Source organism: Phyllopteryx taeniolatus, chromosome 16, assembly GCF_024500385.1.
Source record: "Phyllopteryx taeniolatus isolate TA_2022b chromosome 16, UOR_Ptae_1.2, whole genome shotgun sequence".
In the NCBI taxonomy this organism is placed as follows: domain Eukaryota; kingdom Metazoa; phylum Chordata; class Actinopteri; order Syngnathiformes; family Syngnathidae; genus Phyllopteryx; species Phyllopteryx taeniolatus.
Genome location: NC_084517.1, coordinates 15900889 through 15918700, shown reverse-complemented (window position 1 = coordinate 15918700; position 17812 = coordinate 15900889). Strand labels below are relative to the sequence as shown.

The 17812-nt window shown below is 43.1% G+C and overlaps 1 protein-coding gene and 19 non-coding genes across 21 annotated transcripts in view; 19 read left to right on the top strand and 1 right to left on the bottom strand.

Annotated features, from left to right (window-relative positions):
- znf385c (zinc finger protein 385C) overlaps positions 1 to 17812 on the bottom strand; it is a 118558-nt gene that overhangs the window by 1205 nt on the left and 99541 nt on the right. For both annotated transcript variants that reach the window (XM_061749817.1, XM_061749819.1), the window contains 5 exons: positions 9727 to 9925; positions 4092 to 4454; positions 3701 to 3888; positions 2205 to 2300; positions 1306 to 1395 (listed from right to left, as the gene is read on the bottom strand). In XM_061749817.1, coding sequence (XP_061605801.1) covers positions 1306 to 1395; positions 2205 to 2300; positions 3701 to 3888; positions 4092 to 4454; positions 9727 to 9925 — 936 coding nt within the window. The remainder of the gene's footprint in view (positions 1 to 1305; positions 1396 to 2204; positions 2301 to 3700; positions 3889 to 4091; positions 4455 to 9726; positions 9926 to 17812) is intronic.
- On the top strand, positions 11233 to 11304 carry trnat-ugu (transfer RNA threonine (anticodon UGU)). The gene has a single exon. It is a non-coding gene; the product is annotated as a tRNA-Thr (tRNA).
- trnat-cgu (transfer RNA threonine (anticodon CGU)) lies at positions 11551 to 11622 on the top strand. The gene has a single exon. It is a non-coding gene; the product is annotated as a tRNA-Thr (tRNA).
- trnat-cgu (transfer RNA threonine (anticodon CGU)) lies at positions 11868 to 11939 on the top strand. The gene has a single exon. It is a non-coding gene; the product is annotated as a tRNA-Thr (tRNA).
- trnat-cgu (transfer RNA threonine (anticodon CGU)) lies at positions 12073 to 12144 on the top strand. The gene has a single exon. It is a non-coding gene; the product is annotated as a tRNA-Thr (tRNA).
- Positions 12376 to 12447, top strand: trnat-cgu (transfer RNA threonine (anticodon CGU)). The gene has a single exon. It is a non-coding gene; the product is annotated as a tRNA-Thr (tRNA).
- On the top strand, positions 12689 to 12760 carry trnat-cgu (transfer RNA threonine (anticodon CGU)). The gene has a single exon. It is a non-coding gene; the product is annotated as a tRNA-Thr (tRNA).
- Positions 13007 to 13078, top strand: trnat-cgu (transfer RNA threonine (anticodon CGU)). The gene has a single exon. It is a non-coding gene; the product is annotated as a tRNA-Thr (tRNA).
- Positions 13320 to 13391, top strand: trnat-ugu (transfer RNA threonine (anticodon UGU)). The gene has a single exon. It is a non-coding gene; the product is annotated as a tRNA-Thr (tRNA).
- Positions 13637 to 13708, top strand: trnat-cgu (transfer RNA threonine (anticodon CGU)). The gene has a single exon. It is a non-coding gene; the product is annotated as a tRNA-Thr (tRNA).
- trnat-cgu (transfer RNA threonine (anticodon CGU)) lies at positions 13842 to 13913 on the top strand. The gene has a single exon. It is a non-coding gene; the product is annotated as a tRNA-Thr (tRNA).
- On the top strand, positions 14458 to 14529 carry trnat-cgu (transfer RNA threonine (anticodon CGU)). Its single transcript has one exon. It is a non-coding gene; the product is annotated as a tRNA-Thr (tRNA).
- Positions 14776 to 14847, top strand: trnat-cgu (transfer RNA threonine (anticodon CGU)). The gene has a single exon. It is a non-coding gene; the product is annotated as a tRNA-Thr (tRNA).
- trnat-cgu (transfer RNA threonine (anticodon CGU)) lies at positions 15089 to 15160 on the top strand. Its single transcript has one exon. It is a non-coding gene; the product is annotated as a tRNA-Thr (tRNA).
- Positions 15406 to 15477, top strand: trnat-cgu (transfer RNA threonine (anticodon CGU)). The gene has a single exon. It is a non-coding gene; the product is annotated as a tRNA-Thr (tRNA).
- Positions 16035 to 16106, top strand: trnat-cgu (transfer RNA threonine (anticodon CGU)). The gene has a single exon. It is a non-coding gene; the product is annotated as a tRNA-Thr (tRNA).
- trnat-cgu (transfer RNA threonine (anticodon CGU)) lies at positions 16240 to 16311 on the top strand. The gene has a single exon. It is a non-coding gene; the product is annotated as a tRNA-Thr (tRNA).
- Positions 16540 to 16611, top strand: trnat-cgu (transfer RNA threonine (anticodon CGU)). Its single transcript has one exon. It is a non-coding gene; the product is annotated as a tRNA-Thr (tRNA).
- Positions 17178 to 17249, top strand: trnat-ugu (transfer RNA threonine (anticodon UGU)). Its single transcript has one exon. It is a non-coding gene; the product is annotated as a tRNA-Thr (tRNA).
- Positions 17692 to 17763, top strand: trnat-cgu (transfer RNA threonine (anticodon CGU)). The gene has a single exon. It is a non-coding gene; the product is annotated as a tRNA-Thr (tRNA).

The following is a 17812-nucleotide window of genomic DNA, read 5'->3' as shown; positions in this document are numbered from 1 at the left end:
CCGACTCAACGACTCACCTGCCAACCAGCACTAGGGACACACTCAAAAGAATAATTGCACTACCAGATTAGTCGAAATATTACGAAAAAATAAAAATTCTACAGTGGTGACTTGAGATTTAGTTTAATTCGTTCTGTGACAACGCTCTGAACTCAAAGCACTCGTTTCACAAATCATCTTTCCCCATTGAAATACATAGAAATACCATTAATCCGGAAAAAGCAGGAGGTAAAGTTGTGCTGTTGTTTTAAATACACAACATGTAATTCTCTTTGTTTGATATTTAAGAAAAAAAGTTGTATATTTTCAGGAAAATAATTTTTTTAAGGAAAAAACATTTTGGAAATAAAAGAAGAATATATTTTTGCCATCTCTAATCTTAACAAAAATGTTTCATCTTTTCTTGAAAAATGAGGTACTATTTTTGTAAGGTTACATTGACATTTTCTACTGGTTTTCTGGTAGCGTAATTATGATTTTTTTCCCTTTGTGTTCTTTTTGGTGTCCCTATATCCCTTGGTGCTGACCAGACAAGGATGAGCATTGATGCATTGCTTCATGACACACATACACACACACACATCATCTGAGCGCTCAATGCATTGACACTCATTAGCAGAGAGAAACAAGTTAATGCTGAAACATACATCCACATACTGTATGTATGTTATCCTCATTCAGTAAAAACATGAATGGACTCTTCAAATCAATGTCATCATTGTTGAAGGCACAATGGTGTCATTTAACGGATGCGTGGTGACATCCTGTATGGCTTGTTTCCATGACATTGTTTTTAACTCCTAATGGATAAAAACAGTTGTTTTGTTTTTTTGTTTCTATGACAACTGTATTTTGAAGCTTGCCAACTAATAGCAAGCAATCAAAACAACACCTCTCACCTTTGCGTTTGGTATAGGTAAATATCCAAACGTTGAAATGTTTCATAACTACGTTCTTCGCTCACATCTCCATTATCGATTTTTATATTTTTGTAGATTATTCAAAACAAATACAGCCGTCGTGCACGAAGGGAACTTTGATGAATGCCACATTCTTCTTGAAATGTGAAATTTCAAAACAAATGTGCCTATTTTCTGTACAGTTAACAAACGTTTCATGCCAGATTATTTTATAGCTCCTGGCATTTCCTATGCAAAAACTGTATTGAATTTGTCAAGTGCAGAGCGTAATAACGTCTCCACGCATCACCAAGCCAAGTAAACTTTTATGTTCTTATCCGAAACACGCTCATGCGGTCGGTCCCGCGAGAGCCCCTCCCGCCCTCAACCGGGCCGGCTCACTGACCTGCGAGGAGATTGAGGTGAGCCTGTACTGGCCCAAAGCTTTCTTCATGGCCGACACAGCCGCGCCTGCACAGCCGCTCCATCGCATGCTCTGTGGGGGCACGCTGCTGGTCAGTAGAGACAGACACACCTCGCAATACTTGAAACACAACCACAGCCTGCATTGGACAACAACTACGTACTTTACCATTGGTTTTCGTTTCAATACAGTTACACTTACTTCGAACAATTACATTGATTAAAGACATTGAACACATCCTTCCTTCATACCTTCCCTCTCTCCTTCCTCCCCTCCTTCATTTCAGACTACCCTTGTTTCCTCCCTTCCCTCCATCCTCGCTCCCATCCTACCATACCACCCTTATATCCTTCTTTCTTTCCTTTCCTTTCATATTGTACATCCTCTTTTCCTTCATTCCTTCCTTCCTCTTTCCTTCATTCCTTCCTTCTTCTCTTCTCTCTTGCCTTCCAGCCTTTTCCTTTCAGACATCCTTGTTTCCTTCCTTATTTCATCCTTTCCTACATCCTTCGCCTGTTCCATCCTTTCATACATAATTTCCTTCTTCTTTCCCTCCATCATTCATCCTTCCTTCTAACACCCTTCCTTCCTTTTTTTCCTTCTGTCCTTCTTTTCGAACCATCTTGCCTCCCCTCCCCTTCATCCCTGCTCCTTTTCATACATCCTTATTTGCTTCCTTCCTTCCATCCTTGAATACATCCTTGGTTCCATCCATCCTTCCTTTCCAACAATTCGATCCTTCCTTTCTTCCATATTTCCTCCCTCCCTTCCTTAAATAAGTTCATTAAAAAAGTATTAGTTAATCACACACATGCATGCACACACACACACACACACACGCACGCACACACGCACACACACACACACACACACACACTCACTGCTAAGCTGGTCTGCTGGCTCTTGCTGTGTGGGGTAAATTTGGGCTTGGGAGGTTTTCCAGCCACTCGATCCTTGTGCCGTCTGCTGTTCATGTGCTGAAAACAATAACAACAACAACAAAAACAACAACAACAACCCATGAGCATCATCAGCATCTGCTCGACTACCATCGTCATCTTCATCTTCCGTACAAACAATGCAGAGCGGTGACTGAAGCGTATACAAATCCTGCCGCTTTCTACCCGATTAACTTTCTTGCCGTCCTCTCCTGGGAGGAACGCTTTCGTGGGATCACGGTGGAAATGTAAGAATGTGATCGCAATATAACCACACAGTGACTCAGCAATTCTCTATTGTAAGAAAACATCTTCAGAACATCATCATATCTGTGGAGCTGAAGGAGACAATCTGCATATTGAAAATACACAAAACATGACAATATTCAATATACGCTATGACATGATGAAAAAATACACTAAGGTTTCAGGAAACCAAATACCAGACTTTCGAAGACTACTTTGATCAAATTTAACACCGCCTGTTTATTAAACATGTCCATTAGGAATGGGCCACATGGGCTAATAAACCAGGATTAGGGTTTCGAACCAGGCCCGTGGTTTGACGTTAGGGTTTTAAACAAGGGTTAGGGTTTCAATCTTGGGGTTAGGGTCTCTCAAATTAGGGTTTAAATCTGTTTAAGATTAGGGATTTCAAGTTAGGGTTCCAAGAAGGTTAGGAGTAAATTTTGGTTTCGAGACAGGGTTAGGGTTTAAAGCAGATTTCATGTGAGGGTTTAATATTTCCAGGCATGATTCAAATTAGGGTTTAAAGCCTTGGTTAGGGTTTAAAATTAGGTTTAGGGTTTTGAGTTACAGGTTGAAGCCTTGGGTTAGCATTTCAAACAAGAGTTAGAATTTCAAGATGAAGTTATGATTTCCAAGTAGGGTTTCAAACCACTATTAGGGTTTAAAGACAGGGTTAGGGTTTCAAGGTAGGTTTTTAAATGATTATTAATGATTGCTTTGCAAACTATTAGCACACAGTTTTGTTTTCATTATTCCGCCTGCGGCATCCTAATCGTCATCCTGATGATGCTGAAGAGTGCAAAGGTGAGCTAATTATAGGCCACTGTTTGTACAGCAGCTGACACATCTGCTGGAGTCCTTTTTTATTTTCTCTACAACTGGTTCTTACTTTACTTCACACCAAGTATGCCCTAAAAATACACTCCATGTACCTCTATCATGTTTTATTCCTAGTATAAAGTATGTTTAATATTATAGTAAGCCTCACTAACATTATGCACAGTTTGAACATTAACATTGCGCTTACATATAGGAAAATAAAACAACTGGTCTTAGATAATGATTTAATTAAAATGTATTGCACATAAAGGTTAAATAATAGTTTTTACCAAAATAAAAGTTTAAAAACAAAACGTTTTAAAGATTAAATTGCACAGGGCGCCATTAAGTCTAGCAGTGGCACTGCTCACCTGGCTGAGTTGCATCTCTGAGTTGACAAAGATCTCGCACAATTCGCACTGAAAGCTCTTGCTGGACACGCCCAGGCTGCCTTTGCTAGCCAGCCTCTTGCTCTTACAGTTGGCACGAGCCGCCGCCATCTTGCCACGGCGGCGGGGCAGCACGCTCTGACCCTCCAGCATCAGCTTGTGCTTCGTACCTGACAGGCACCAACAACATGATGGATAACAACCAGAAAGATACAACCAGAGGGACACAAGCACACCACACAATCACAACCGGACCACACGGACCAAAGGAGACGGACACAAGCAGATGGGCACAACCAGACAGACACAACCAGAGGGCTTGAGCGACATTAATTGGAAAGAAAATATCATTATCATTATTTCACATCTGTACCGCTGTTGTGGGCTTCTAGCTGGGATGTGGAGTTCATCGTCACTTTGCAGACAGGACAATGGAGGTGTGCTTTGCTCTTTTTGCCGTCCTCGTCCGCCTGCGCCTCCACGCCGGCATCGGACGTGTCCGCCCGGCCGCCCAAGTCTCCGACCTCCAGAGAGACTTCGGCGGCATCCGATGCCTCCGGGTTCCCGGAGTCAGAAGCCGTCTCGGACAGCCGCGAGGACAGCGAGATCTGCGGCGGGGAGAGCGCCGCCAGCTCACTGGCCGACACGTCAGACACCGGCGTCAGCATGACTGAGCTCCTGGGACTTTCCGCCATCTTGACGTCCAGGGCGGACGCTTCCAGGTCTGACTGAAGTCCTGCAGGAACATACACAGAAGTGGACCATTTACATTGACAACACACAAGACTTTGAGAAGAACAAGACTTGAATGGGTTAAGACTGAGTCGAGACCGAGTAGACCGAGTCAAGAAACATACTTTGATGGGTTGAGACCGAGTGGAGAGCAACAATTCGAGGTTGAGAACAAGTGAAGACCAAGACTTGTATGGGTTAAGACAGAGTCAAGACTGAGACTTGTAATGGGTTGACATCAAGTCGATACTGAGACGTTGACGGGTTGAGACAGAGTCAAGACCAAGATATGGATGGGTAAGACCAAATCAAGACCAAGATTTGGATGGGTTGACACCAAGTCGATACCAGGACTTGGATGACTGAGTCAAGAACAAGACTTTGATGAATTGAGACGCAGCTGAGATTAAGACAGGTTGAGACTAATTCAAGACCAAGACTTGGATGGGTTGAGACCGATATTTTGGTGTGTTGAGACCGAATCAAGACCTCGACTTGGATGGTCTGAGACCGAGTCGAGACTGAGACTTCGACGAGGTGAGACAAAGTCAAGACCAAGACTTCCACACACAATGATGAAACATCTAATTTCTTGTAATTTAGCATTGCTCATCTATTAAGTACAATATATGTGGCTAATATTTAGTACCACCTGGACAAAATCTCTCGGGCAAGTCATCTTTGAAGGACCCCTGGAAAAGGACAAGATTCACCTAAAATGACCGCTTCAAACAAAAATAGCAGACCTCCTGTCTATTCAGGCATGGGTTCTTGTGAAAAACTCACTGGGTTGACTCGCGAGAGATGCAGCTACAAAATTTTATTTTGCCAAGTGAAACTGGCTATGGAGGCAGAATTCTTTTTAACTCAACTTATTCGAGTTTCCTGTTTTTTGGCAAGTTGAGGCCCGACTTCAACATCAAAATGTAGTAATAATTGGATTTTTTTTTTACAACTACTACTACTACTATTACTACTTGTTTTTGAAGGACCCCTGAAAATGAGCAGCAGGGCTCTAAAATGGCTGCTTCAAACTAAAATGGACAACCTCCTGTATCTTTGTGGGCATGGGTTATTAAGACTTTTTTTGTGGCTCTACTTACTCTATGATTGACATGACTGCCAAAGTTCAAGTTACTGAGTTATACTGGCTTTGGGGGCCAAATGTTCAAGGGCCCTCATGTCTGTATTCTAGTGGTCCAGTCTGACTCGATATAAACAAACATATCGACTGCAAACCTGGCTGATAGTCATCCGAGTTCCATTACACAGCACGTCTTCATCCCCTGGGGAATTGGCACACTTTACCCTGGACGACTGAGTCCAACTGTCACTGAATACCTCCATTTCATTTGCCGCTCTTCCTCCTTTCCCACCATTGATTTTCCCTTCTCTAACCCTGAGTAAATTCAACATTGGAGATAAGCGGTGTTCCTGCCACAGAAAATGAACCTATAGACGAGTGAGATTATAGCGTAATGAGAATGCCCCCCCCCCCCACCGGAAGGATTCAAGCTTCTCTGTGGGATCGCAACTGGAGAAGCCTCCTAAGCGGGAGTGATAGCGATCCATGGATTAAGCAAGTGGGACTCCAAGTGCTGAAGGGAATTAATTCCGCAGAGAAATTTGCTAAGTTTCAGGTGTTGGATGAAAAATAGGTACTTCTAAGTTGTACAAATCCCCAGACAATCAAACTGAAACCAGGCCGCAAACCTTCCCCAAGTCCTAGAAAAGAGCTAATGAGAAATCTCATAATAAATCTGGAATAGAGACAGGCATTTGACTACATTGATTGACTAAAGACTAATGAACAAGGATAATTCTTGGTATTCTTACTGAGGAGTGCCAAAAAGTGATGGACTTTGGATCTGTTACTCTGCCATCACAACTTTTCACAATGTCAGCTCAGAAAATTGGGAATCGAACTGCTTGGTACACATTATCCAAGACCAATTCAAGACCGAGATTTCAATGGGTTCGGACTGAGCCAAATCCAAGACAATGATGGATTGAGACTGAGTCAAGACCAAGACTTTGACGGACTGTGACCGAGTCAAGCAAGATTTTGACGGGTTGAGATCGATTCATGACCACTACTTGGAATGCTTAAAACCAAGTCAAGACCAATTCAAGACAAGTTATTAATCGAGGTCAAGACTAGGATGAGTTGATAAGAGAGTAAAAAACAAGACATTGTTGGGTTGAGACTGAGTCAACACTAAAACTAAGTTATGGCTCGTGTAATAACATAGGTAGAAATTAATGAAAAATTAAAGGTAATTGCAATTGTGCATTTTCTCGTCAAAGCACTGATGGAACTGTAGTTTTGTTCTTCACTGGTTTTGAGATTAAATCCCAAATCCACTGTGTCTGAGTCAGAGACACGACAATTCCAAGACCCCCAAAAACAGTGTTTCCCAACATTTATTGAGCCAAGGCACCCATTTTACAAAAAAAAAAAATTCACAGAAGAAATACTGTCTCAATTTATTCATAAATGTACTAACTCTGTGGGAAATCTGGGGCTTTTCAATTGAACACAAAGCTGATATACTAGCCGGAACCCATGATTTATTCTGCTGTATGAATGGCAACAGGTGGCTACACGGGTTTATTGTACTTTATGCCATCGAGTGGAAGTGCATTGTTCTGACTGTCACTATTCAGTATATCGCTGCCATAGACAGATGAACAAATATCTGTATATATTTGTAGTTTAATAATTTTCAAACAAATTAAATCAATTTGGATAATTTCCTGCGACACCCCTGATGATCTGTCATGGCACACTAGTGTGCCACGGTATCCCGACTGGGAATCACTAATCCAAAACAGTCTCCTGACTGATCGATAAAGCTTCGTACCCATCGATGGTGACAGAGATCCTCAGCTGCAAGGGAAAAATCTGTGGGAAGTTTTGGTGCTGCTAAATAAAAATATTTTGAGTGCCAGCGTGTCCCAGGGCTTGGCAATGGGTCGCAGACACGCTGGCCAGTTTGGCGAACTGTCAGCGCGGAGAGCAGACGATTGGCAAGCGCCGGCGGGCCCTCGGAGGAGGGCAAACACTCGCCGCTCATTTATGGATCTTTGGATCAATGTTGCACCGGCGATCTTCCCTTTTTTTCTCTAAAGCAACACAAAAATGAATCCACGCTTGAACAGTTCAATTAAATGGCACACTGTTTGATAGTGAAAATGTAGTGGATTGATCCGGTCGATGTTGGGCATCATTATGTACACCAGAGGTAGCGATCCGAGGAGTGGACGAGCTCACGGCGTTACAGCTAATCATCATGAGTGTAGACTTCCTGCCACGAGTCAATCAGAGATGACTGTGATTGATGCTTGTCATCAACGCAGGCTCGCCGTCTCCGGGTGCAACGCCTCCGTCCCACCCACCCCCGCCGTCGCTCACTCGACTGCCAACACTTTGTCATCTTTGATATTGTCCCTTAAATGGTGACATGAAGACTTGAATCACATGAGTGCATGTCTGTCTCCATCAATACATTTTAGACTTTGATGACTGCTTAATTTGACCTCTGACTTGCAATATCGGGTCTGAGTTGAGACTGAAACTTGCATGGGTTGAGTCCAAGTCGAGACAGAGAATTATACGTTTCTTTTAGTTTAGTATTACATCCCCGTTGCCAAAGACAAAACATAAAAAGGTTGACTGGCATGTGATCTCTCTGTTCTTGTTGGGCTCACTGGTACGGTGAATAATGCCAGGCAACAAGTGACTCACACGACTGTTAGGAAGAATCGATCTATTTGTCAATGTTGCTACATCTGCTTGCTCAGAAAAATCTTTCCTTTTAATAATAAAGAATACATGTAAAAAGTCTATTCTCTGGTATGTACAGTACCTGAGTGGTTGGTGCTACCTGTAAAAGAGTGTCGGGTGTTAAAACTCCACAACCCTGTCCTAAATGTATAGGCATCAACACATAACGTGATGGGATGGCATTTTGGTGGAAACGTTAATATATTTTTTTCTTAATTTGGATTAATTCTAAATGTAAGTGTATTTATTTTTATTTTTAAAAAATAAATATGTTTGTAATCTGTTTTAATTTCTAAATTTGATTTGAATTTTTAAGTTTTCAAATTAAATTAAAAACATCATGTAATTATATTCTATAAAAACAATGTTTTTTGGTTGTTTTTGTTTTTCCAGACGTGTAATATTGATGACATCTGGTTGAAATTTGAAAATCTGGGGAAAAAAAATTATTCAGGTATTTTTTTTCTCTGTTTTTGTAATGTTTTTTTTTAAACATGAAATAACATTTCTTTTTGATTTTTAAAATGTATTTTATTTTTAATTTGATTTTCACAATACAAATGTGTATTTTCTCAAAACTATTTTGGTCAGATACGGAATCCCACCGACACCTAGTTTTTGGAAATGAGCAGCTAATTTCCTTTGAGGTACCTCTGACGGACAACCTGAAAAGCAGCATCATCGGAGAAGGTGCTTGCCTGCCAACAGGGATTTAATAGCAAAGAGAACTGAAGTGATGCGGATGGGATCCAAATGCGAAGAAGCTCGGTCTGTCGTCAATTAGCAGGTAACGTCACTTGGATGATGAAGCGCCCGACGTCCGTGGAGTTGTTTAGAGGAGCAGGTGTGTTATTGGCTCCTGGTGTTCATTACAGTCTGGCAGGATGGCGCTGGCTGGCTGGCAGCGGCTCGCACTGCTGCATTTCAATTTCACGTTGGGCCAATCATGCAATTATCGTCGTCATAAGAGCATAACAACTATCTTATCGACTTCCTCTCTGGCGCTTTGCTTCTCCATCATCGCTTTCAATTCAGCCTTCATTTGTTTTTCCCAGTGCGCCCCAAATATTAACTTGAGATGTTATCTTTTCCACCTTGTCCTTCCTCAAGGAGACTCATGCCTTCTGTTTTACCTTCACATCATTTCCTCTCTGATGTTCCTGCTTGATCAAAGAGAACCAGTTATATCTGGAACCGAGCAGAAGAGGGTGCAATTCATTTAAGCCCGACTAGTCGGCTGCCTAGACAGGCTCCTTGAGCTATCGAAACAGAGAGTTTCGACACTCGGGTAAATAAATATATTAGAGGAAGTTACGCTGAGTGTTCACCACAGTGCATTTTTCTCTCGAAATCAAATCATCTGTAAGCCATCTATTTTTACGGGTAATGTTGTAAAATGAGTTTTGGGATTATAGTTTGTGGTATATTTATGGGTTAAACTATTAATATAGGCAATTATATACATGTTTTCCAGACACATCTCACGTACTTGTTGCTTCCTCTGAGCTGGAGTCCACGACAGACGGTGGCGCCACCACCTCCGACGTCTTAGTCTTGTCCCGCTCTCTGTCACGCACCCTCCCGCCGGACGAGGCCTGGCCGGCCCGCCGCTGTCTGTTCTTCTGAGCCTCGATGGCTTTGAGCTTGCGCGCGTGCTTGTGGCCCTTGTAGTGAGCCTCCGCCTGGTTCTGCAGCACAGCCAGAGAGAACAAGAGAGAGAGAGAGAGAGAGAGAGAGAGAGAACAGGTTAGCCGGAATTTTAATCGGTGTAATAGATTTTCGGGGAAAAAAAAGCAAGCGGCATGTTAAAAATGTACATTGTTTGAGTGAGTCTGGTCCAGCCTGATAACGGCGGCGGCACGCCGGGATGTCAGAGGTATAATTGTGTGTGAAATACGCAACAAGAGCACACAACTATAGCCTGTCAATGTGCACAGTGAGGGCCGCCTCTCAACACAAGACACACACACCGCACAAGCTAATGGCGACCCTCCCCCCCCACCACCACACACACACACACACACACGCACTGAAGTACACTGTGACTGCTCACATCTTAATCGGAGAGCAAAGCACACCAAGTAGTCCAATCGGAAGAAATTGATAAGAGATTACAATGTGGAAGCTGGAAAAAAACTTTCTAATTGAACGTTAATTATTTTCAAATTTCATTCTTATTAATTGAATGTATTTTTTGGAGTAATTTTTTTCAGTTTACATCCAGCTTCTCTGTGCTACTTAGCTGCACTAGTATTGCAGGTGTGCTGGAGCCAATCCAAACTGACACGGGGTGAGAGGCGGGGTACACCCTAGAACTGATCACCAGCCAGGGCACAAACACATGCACGAGGACAGTCCTCAATGAACATACCATCCATGTTTTTTAATTCAACAACTGTTGGCTTGTAAAGCTTGTAAACTGAAGCTCATGGGCTTAACTCCCATCTGTGCCTTTGAAATAGTTGGAATACAACAAATGTTTTGATCGTCACCATGTGTTAACTATCTTTACAGGTAATAATGACACACGATCCCCATCTGTACCTTTGTAAAAGGTGTAAACGTTTGTTCAATAAGTGTTTCTGCCCTTGAATGAGTTACAGCAATTTGGTACTCAACTATTTTTGTTCCAGGCCAAGGTTTATGTTACGAGAGACCTCGGCAAAGCTCAACTAGTTGGCCGTTGCAGTGGCCAAGTGGTAAGGTGTTGATTTTGTAAACCGAAGATCATGGCTTTGACCCCCATCTGTACCTTTGACGAAGGTGTAACAGTTTGAAGTTCAACAGGTATTTCTGATCCTCATGAAGATGTCACATGAGACCTCAGCAAACCTCGATTGCTTGAAAGAGTGGCCAACTTTTAAGGTGGCATTTTAGTAAACCAGAGATTATGGTGTCATACCCCATCTGTGCCCTTGAATGAGTTGCTATTCGGAATGGTTCGGCCGGTCTTTATATTGAGAGCGACCTCATCAACGCGGAACATAAATTGCCAAGTGTAGTGGCCGAGTGGTAAGGCGTCGGTCTTGTAAACTGAAGGTCATGGGTTTGACCCCCATCTGTACCTTTAGAAAAAGGTGTAACAATTTGAAGTTGAACAGATATTTTTGAGCCTCATGAAGATGTCACACGAGACCACAGCGAACCTCGATTGCTTGAAAGAGTGGCCAAGTGGTAAGGTGGCGTTTTAGTAAAGCAGAGATTATTGTCTCATACCCCATCTGTGCCCTTGAATGAGTTGCAGCTATTTGGAAATGGTTCGGCCGGTCGTTATATTACGAGAGACCTTAGCTACGCGCAACACAAATATCCAGGTGTAGTGGCCAAGTGGTAAGGCGTCGGTCTCGTAAACCGAAGATCATGGGTTCAACCCCCATCTGTACCTTTAGAAAAAGGTGTAACAATTTGAATTTCAACAGATATTTTTGAGCCTCATGATGTCACACGAGACCACAGCGAACCTTGATTGCTTGAAAGAGTGGCCAAGTGGTAAAGTGGCGTTTTAGTGAAGCAGAGATTATTGTGTCATACCCCATTTGTGCCCTTGAATGACTTACAGCAATTTGGAACTTGTTCAAGGCTGGTCTTTATGTTACGAGAGACCTCGGCAAATTTGAACTGTAATTGACAGGTGCAGTGGCCAAGTGGTAAGGCGTCGGTCTCGTAAACCGAAGATCATGGGTTTGACGCCCATCTGTACCTTTGTAAAAGGTGTAACAGTTTGTTCAATAGGTGTTTCTGATCCTCGTGAAGATGACTTGCAGCAATTTGGAACTTGTTCCATGCTGGTCTTTATTTTACGAGAGACCTTGGAAAATTTGAACTGTAATTGACAGGTGCAGTGGCCAAGTGGTAAGGTGTCGGTCTCGTAAACCGAAGATCATGGGTTCGACCCCCATCTGTACCTTTGTAAAAGGTGTAACAGTTTGTTCAATAGGTGTTTCTGATCCTTGTGAAGATGTCACACAAGAACTCAGTTACTTGAAAGAATGGCCAAGTGAGATGGTGGTACTTTAGTAAATCAGAGAGAATGGTGTGGTACCCTTGAATGAGTTAAAGCAATTTGGTACTCAACTATTTTTGTTCCAGGCCAAGGTTTATGTTACGAGAGACCTCGGCAAAGCTGAACTAGTTGGCCGTTGCAGTGGCCAAGTGGTAAGGCGTCGGTCTCGTAAACCGAAGATCATGGGTTCGACCCCCATCTGTACCTTTGACAAAGGTGTACCAGTTTGAAGTTGAATAGGTATTTCTGATCCTCATGAAGATGTCACATGAGACCTCAGCAAACCTCGATTGCTTGAAAGAGTGGCCAACTTTTAAGGTGGCATTTTAGTAAACCAGAGATTATTGTGTCATACCCCATCTGTGCCCTTGAATGAGTTGCTATTTGGAATGGTTCAGCCGGTCTTTATATTGAGAGAGACCTCATCAACGCGCAACATAAATTGGCAGGTGTAGTGGCCAAGTGGTAAGGTGTCGGTCTCGTAAACCGAAGATCATGGGTTCGACCCCCATCTGTACCTTTAGAAAAAGGTGTAACAATTTGAAGTTAAACAGATGTTTTTGAGCCTCATGAAGATGTCACACGAGACCACAGCGAACCTCGATTGCTTGAAAGAGTGTCCAAGTGTTAAGGTGCCGTTTTAGTAAAGCAGAGATTATTGTGTCATAACCCATTTGTGCCCTTGAATGAGTTGCAGCATTTTGGAACGTTCCAGGCTGGTCTTTATGTTACGAGAGACCTCGGCAAATTTGAGCAGTAATTGACAGGTGCAGTGGCCAAGTGGTAAGGCGTCGGTCTCGTAAACCGAAGATCATGGGTTCGACCCCCATCTGTACCTTTAGAAAAAGGTGTAACAGTTTGAAGTTCAATAGGTATTTCTGATCCTCATGAAGATGTGACATGAGACTTCAGCAAACCTTGATTGCTTGAAAGAGTGGCCAACTTGGAAGGTGGCATTTTAGTAAACCAGAGATTATGGTGTCATACCCCATCTGTGCCCTTGAATGAGTTGCAGCTATTTGGAAATGGCCGGTCGTTATATTACGAGAGACCTTAGCTACGCGCAACACAAATAGCCAGGTGTAGTGGCCAAGTGGTAAGGTGTCGGTCTTGTAAACCGAAGATCATTGGTTCAACCCCCATCTGTACCTTTTGAAAAAGGTGTAACAATTTGAATTTCAACAGATATTTTTGAGCCTCATGATGTCACACGAGACCACAGCGAACCTTGATTGCTTGAAAGAGTGGCCAAGTGGTAAAGTGGCGTTTTAGTGAAGCAGAGATTATTGTGTCATACCCCATTTGTGCCCCTGAATGACTTACAGCAATTTGGAACTTGTTCAAGGTTGGTCTTTATGTTACGAGAGACCTCTGCAAATTTGAACTGTAATTGACAGGTGCAGTGGCCAAGTGGTAAGGCGTCGGTCTCGTAAACCGAAGATCATGGGTTCGACCCCCATCTGTACCTTTGTAAAAGGTGTAACAGTTTGTTCAATAGGTGTTTCTGATCCTCGTGAAGATGACTTGCAGCAATTTGGAACTTGTTCCATGCTGGTCTTTATTTTACGAGAGACCTTGGAAAATTTGAACTGTAATTGACAGGTGCAGTGGCCAAGTGGTAAGGTGTCGGTCTCGTAAACCGAAGATCATGGGTTCGACCCCCATCTGTACCTTTGTAAAAGGTGTAACAGTTTGTTCAATAGGTGTTTCTGATCCTTGTGAAGATGTCACACAAGAACTCAGTTACTTGAAAGAATGGCCAAGTGAGATGGTGGTACTTTAGTAAATCAGAGAGAATGGTGTGGTACCCTTGAATGAGTTAAAGCAATTTGGTACTCAACTATTTTTGTTCCAGGCCAAGGTTTATGTTACGAGAGACCTCGGCAAAGCTGAACTAGTTGGCCGTTGCAGTGGCCAAGTGGTAAGGCGTTCATTTTGTAAACCGAGGATCATGGCTTTGACCCCCATCTGTACCTTTGACAAAGGTGTAACAGTTTGAAGTTCAATAGGTATTTCTGATCCTCATGAAGATGTCACATGAGACCTCAGCAAACCTCGATTGCTTGAAAGAGTGGCCAACTTTTAAGGTGGCATTTTAGTAAACCAGAGATTATTGTGTCATACCCCATCTGTGCCCTTGAATGAGTTGCTATTTGGAATGGTTCAGCCGGTCTTTATATTGAGAGAGACCTCATCAACGCGCAACATACACTGGCAGGTGTAGTGGCCAAGTGGTAAGGCGTCGGTCTCGTAAACCGAAGATCATGGGTTCGACTCCCATCTGTACCTTTAGAAAAAGGTGTAACAATTTGAAGTTGAACAGATATTTTTGAGCCTCATGAAGATGTCACACGAGACCACAGCGAACCTCGATTGCTTGAAAGAGTGGCCAAGTGGTAAGGTGGCGTTTTAGTAAAGCAGAGATTATTGTGTCATAACCCATTTGTGCCCTTGAATGAGTTGCAGCATTTTGGAACGTTCCAGGCTGGTCTTTATGTTACGAGAGACCTCGGCAAATTTGAGCAGTAATTCACAGGTGCAGTGGCCAAGTGGTAAGGCGTCGGTCTCGTAAACCGAAGATCATGGGTTCGACCCCCATCTGTACCTTTGACAAAGGTGTAACAGTTTGAAGTTGAATAGGTATTTCTGATCCTCATGAAGATGGCACATGAGACCTCAGCAAACCTCGATTGTTTGAAAGAGTGGCCAACTTTTAAGGTGGCATTTTAGTAAACCAGAGATTATGGTGTCATACCCCATCTGTGCCCTTGAATGAGTTGCTATTTGGAATGGTTCAGCCGGTCTTTATATTGAGAGAGACCTCATCAACGCGCAACATAAATTGGCAGGTGTAGTGGCCAAGTGGTAAGGCGTCGGTCTCGTAAACCGAAGATCATGGGTTCGACCCCCATCTGTACCTTTAGAAAAAGGTGTAACAATTTGAAGTTAAACAGATGTTTTTGAGCCTCATGAAGATGTCACACGAGACCACAGCGAACCTCGATTGCTTGAAAGAGTGGCCAAGTGGTAAGGTGGCGTTTTAGTAAAGCAGAGATTATTGTGTCATAACCCATTTGTGCCCTTAAATGACTTGCATTTTGGAACTTGTTCCAGGCTGGACTTTATGTTACGAGAGACCTCGGCAAATTTAAGCTGTAATTGACAGGTGCAGTGGAAAAGTGGTAAGGCGTCGGTCTCGTAAACCGAAGATCATGGGTTCGACCCCCATCTGTACCTTTGACAAAGGTGTAACAGTTTGAAGTTCAACAGGTATTTCTGATCCTCATGAAGATGTGACATGAGACTTCAGCAAACCTTGATTGCTTGAAAGAGTGGCCAACTTGGAAGGTGGCATTTTAGTAAACCAGAGATTATGGTGTCATACCCCATCTGTGCCCTTGAATGAGTTGCAGCTATTTGGAAATGGCCGGTCGTTATATTACGAGAGACCTTAGCTACGCGCATCACAAATAACCAGGTGTAGTGGCCAAGTGGTAAGGTGTCGGTCTTGTAAACTGAAGATCATTGGTTCAACCCCCATCTGTACCTTTTGAAAAAGGTGTAACAATTTGAATTTCAACAGATATTTTTGAGCCTCATGATGTCACACGAGACCACAGCGAACCTTGATTGCTTGAAAGAGTGGCCAAGTGGTAAAGTGGCGTTTTAGTGAAGCAGAGATTATTGTGTCATACCCCATTTGTGCCCTTGAATGACTTACAGCAATTTGGAACTTGTTCAAGGTTGGTCTTTATGTTACGAGAGACCTCTGCAAATTTGAACTGTAATTGACAGGTGCAGTGGCCAAGTGGTAAGGCGTCGGTCTCGTAAACCGAAGATCATGGGTTCGACCCCCATCTGTACCTTTGTAAAAGGTGTAACAGTTTGTTCAATAGGTGTTTCTGATCCTTGTGAAGATGACTTGCAGCAATTTGGAACTTGTTCAAGGCTGGTCTTTATGTTACGAGAGACCTCGGCAAATTTGAACTGTAATTGACAGGTGCAGAGGCCAAGTGGTAAGGTGTCGGTCTCGTAAACCGAAGATCATGGGTTCGACCCCCATCTGTACCTTTGTAAAAGGTGTAACAGTTTGTTCAATAGGTGTTTCTGATCCTCGTGAAGATGTCACACAAGAACTCAGTTACTTGAAAGAATGGCCAAGTGAGATGGTGGTACTTTAGTAAACCAGAGATTATGGTGTCATACCCCATCTGTGCCCTTGAATGAGTTGCTATTTGGAATGGTTCGGCCGGTCTTTATATTGAGAGCGACCTCATCAACGCGGAACATAAATTGCCAAGTGTAGTGGGCGAGTGGTAAGGCGTCGGTCTCGTAAACCGAAGATCATGGGTTCGACTCCCATCTGTACCTTTAGAAAAAGGTCTAACAATTTGAAGTTGAACAGATATTTTTGAGCCTCATGAAGATGTCACACGAGACCACAGCGAACCTCGATTGCTTGAAAGAGTGGCCAAGTGGTAAGGTGGCGTTTTAGTAAAGCAGAGATTATTGTGTCATAACCCATTTGTGCCCTTGAATGAGTTGCAGCATTTTGGAACTTGTTCCAGGCTGGTCTTTATGTTACGAGAGACCTCGGCAAATTTGAGCTGTAATTGACAGGTGCAGTGGAAAAGTGGTAAGGCGTCGGTCTCTTAAACTGAAGATCATGGGTTCGACCCCCATCTGTACCTTTAGAAAAAGGTCTAACAGTTTGAAGTTCAATAAGTATTTCTGATCCTCATGAAGATGTCACATGAGACCTCAGCAAACCTCGATTGCTTGAAAGAGTGGCCAACGTGGAAGGTGGCATTTTAGTAAACCAGAGATTATGGTGTCATACCCCATCTGTGCCCTTGAATGAGTTGCAGCTATTTGGAAATGGTTTGGTCGGTCGTTATATTAAGAGAGACCTTAGCTACGCGCAACCTAAATTGGCAGGTGTAGTGGCCAAGTGGTAAGGCGTCGGTCTTGTAAACCGAAGATCATGGGTTCAACCCCCATCTGTACCTTTAGAAAAATGTGTAACAATTTGAATTTCAACAGATATTTCTGATCCTCATGAAGATGTCACACGAGACCACAGCGAACCTTGATTGCTTGAAAGAGTGTCCAAGTGGTAAGGTGGTGTTTTAGTAAAGCAGAGATTATTGTGTCATACCCCATTTGTGCCCTTGAATGACTTGCTGCAATTTGGAAGACTGGTCTTTGTTACGAGAGACCTCAGCAACGCGCAACACAAATTGGCAGGTGTAGTGGACAAGTGGTGAGGCGTCGGTCTCGTAAACCGAAGATCATGGGTTCGACCCCCATCTGTACCTTTGTAAAAGGTGTAACAGTTTGTTCAATAGGTGTTTCTGATCCTCGTGAAGATGACTTGCAGCAATTTGGAACTTGTGCCAGGCTGGTCTTTATGTTACGAGAGACCTCGGCAAATTTTAACTGTAATTGACAGGTGCAGTGGCCAAGTGGTAAGGCGTCGGTCTCGTAAACCGAAGATCATGGGTTCGACCCCCATCTGTACCTTTGTAAAAGGTGTAACAGTTTGTTCAATAGGTGTTTCTGATCCTCGTGA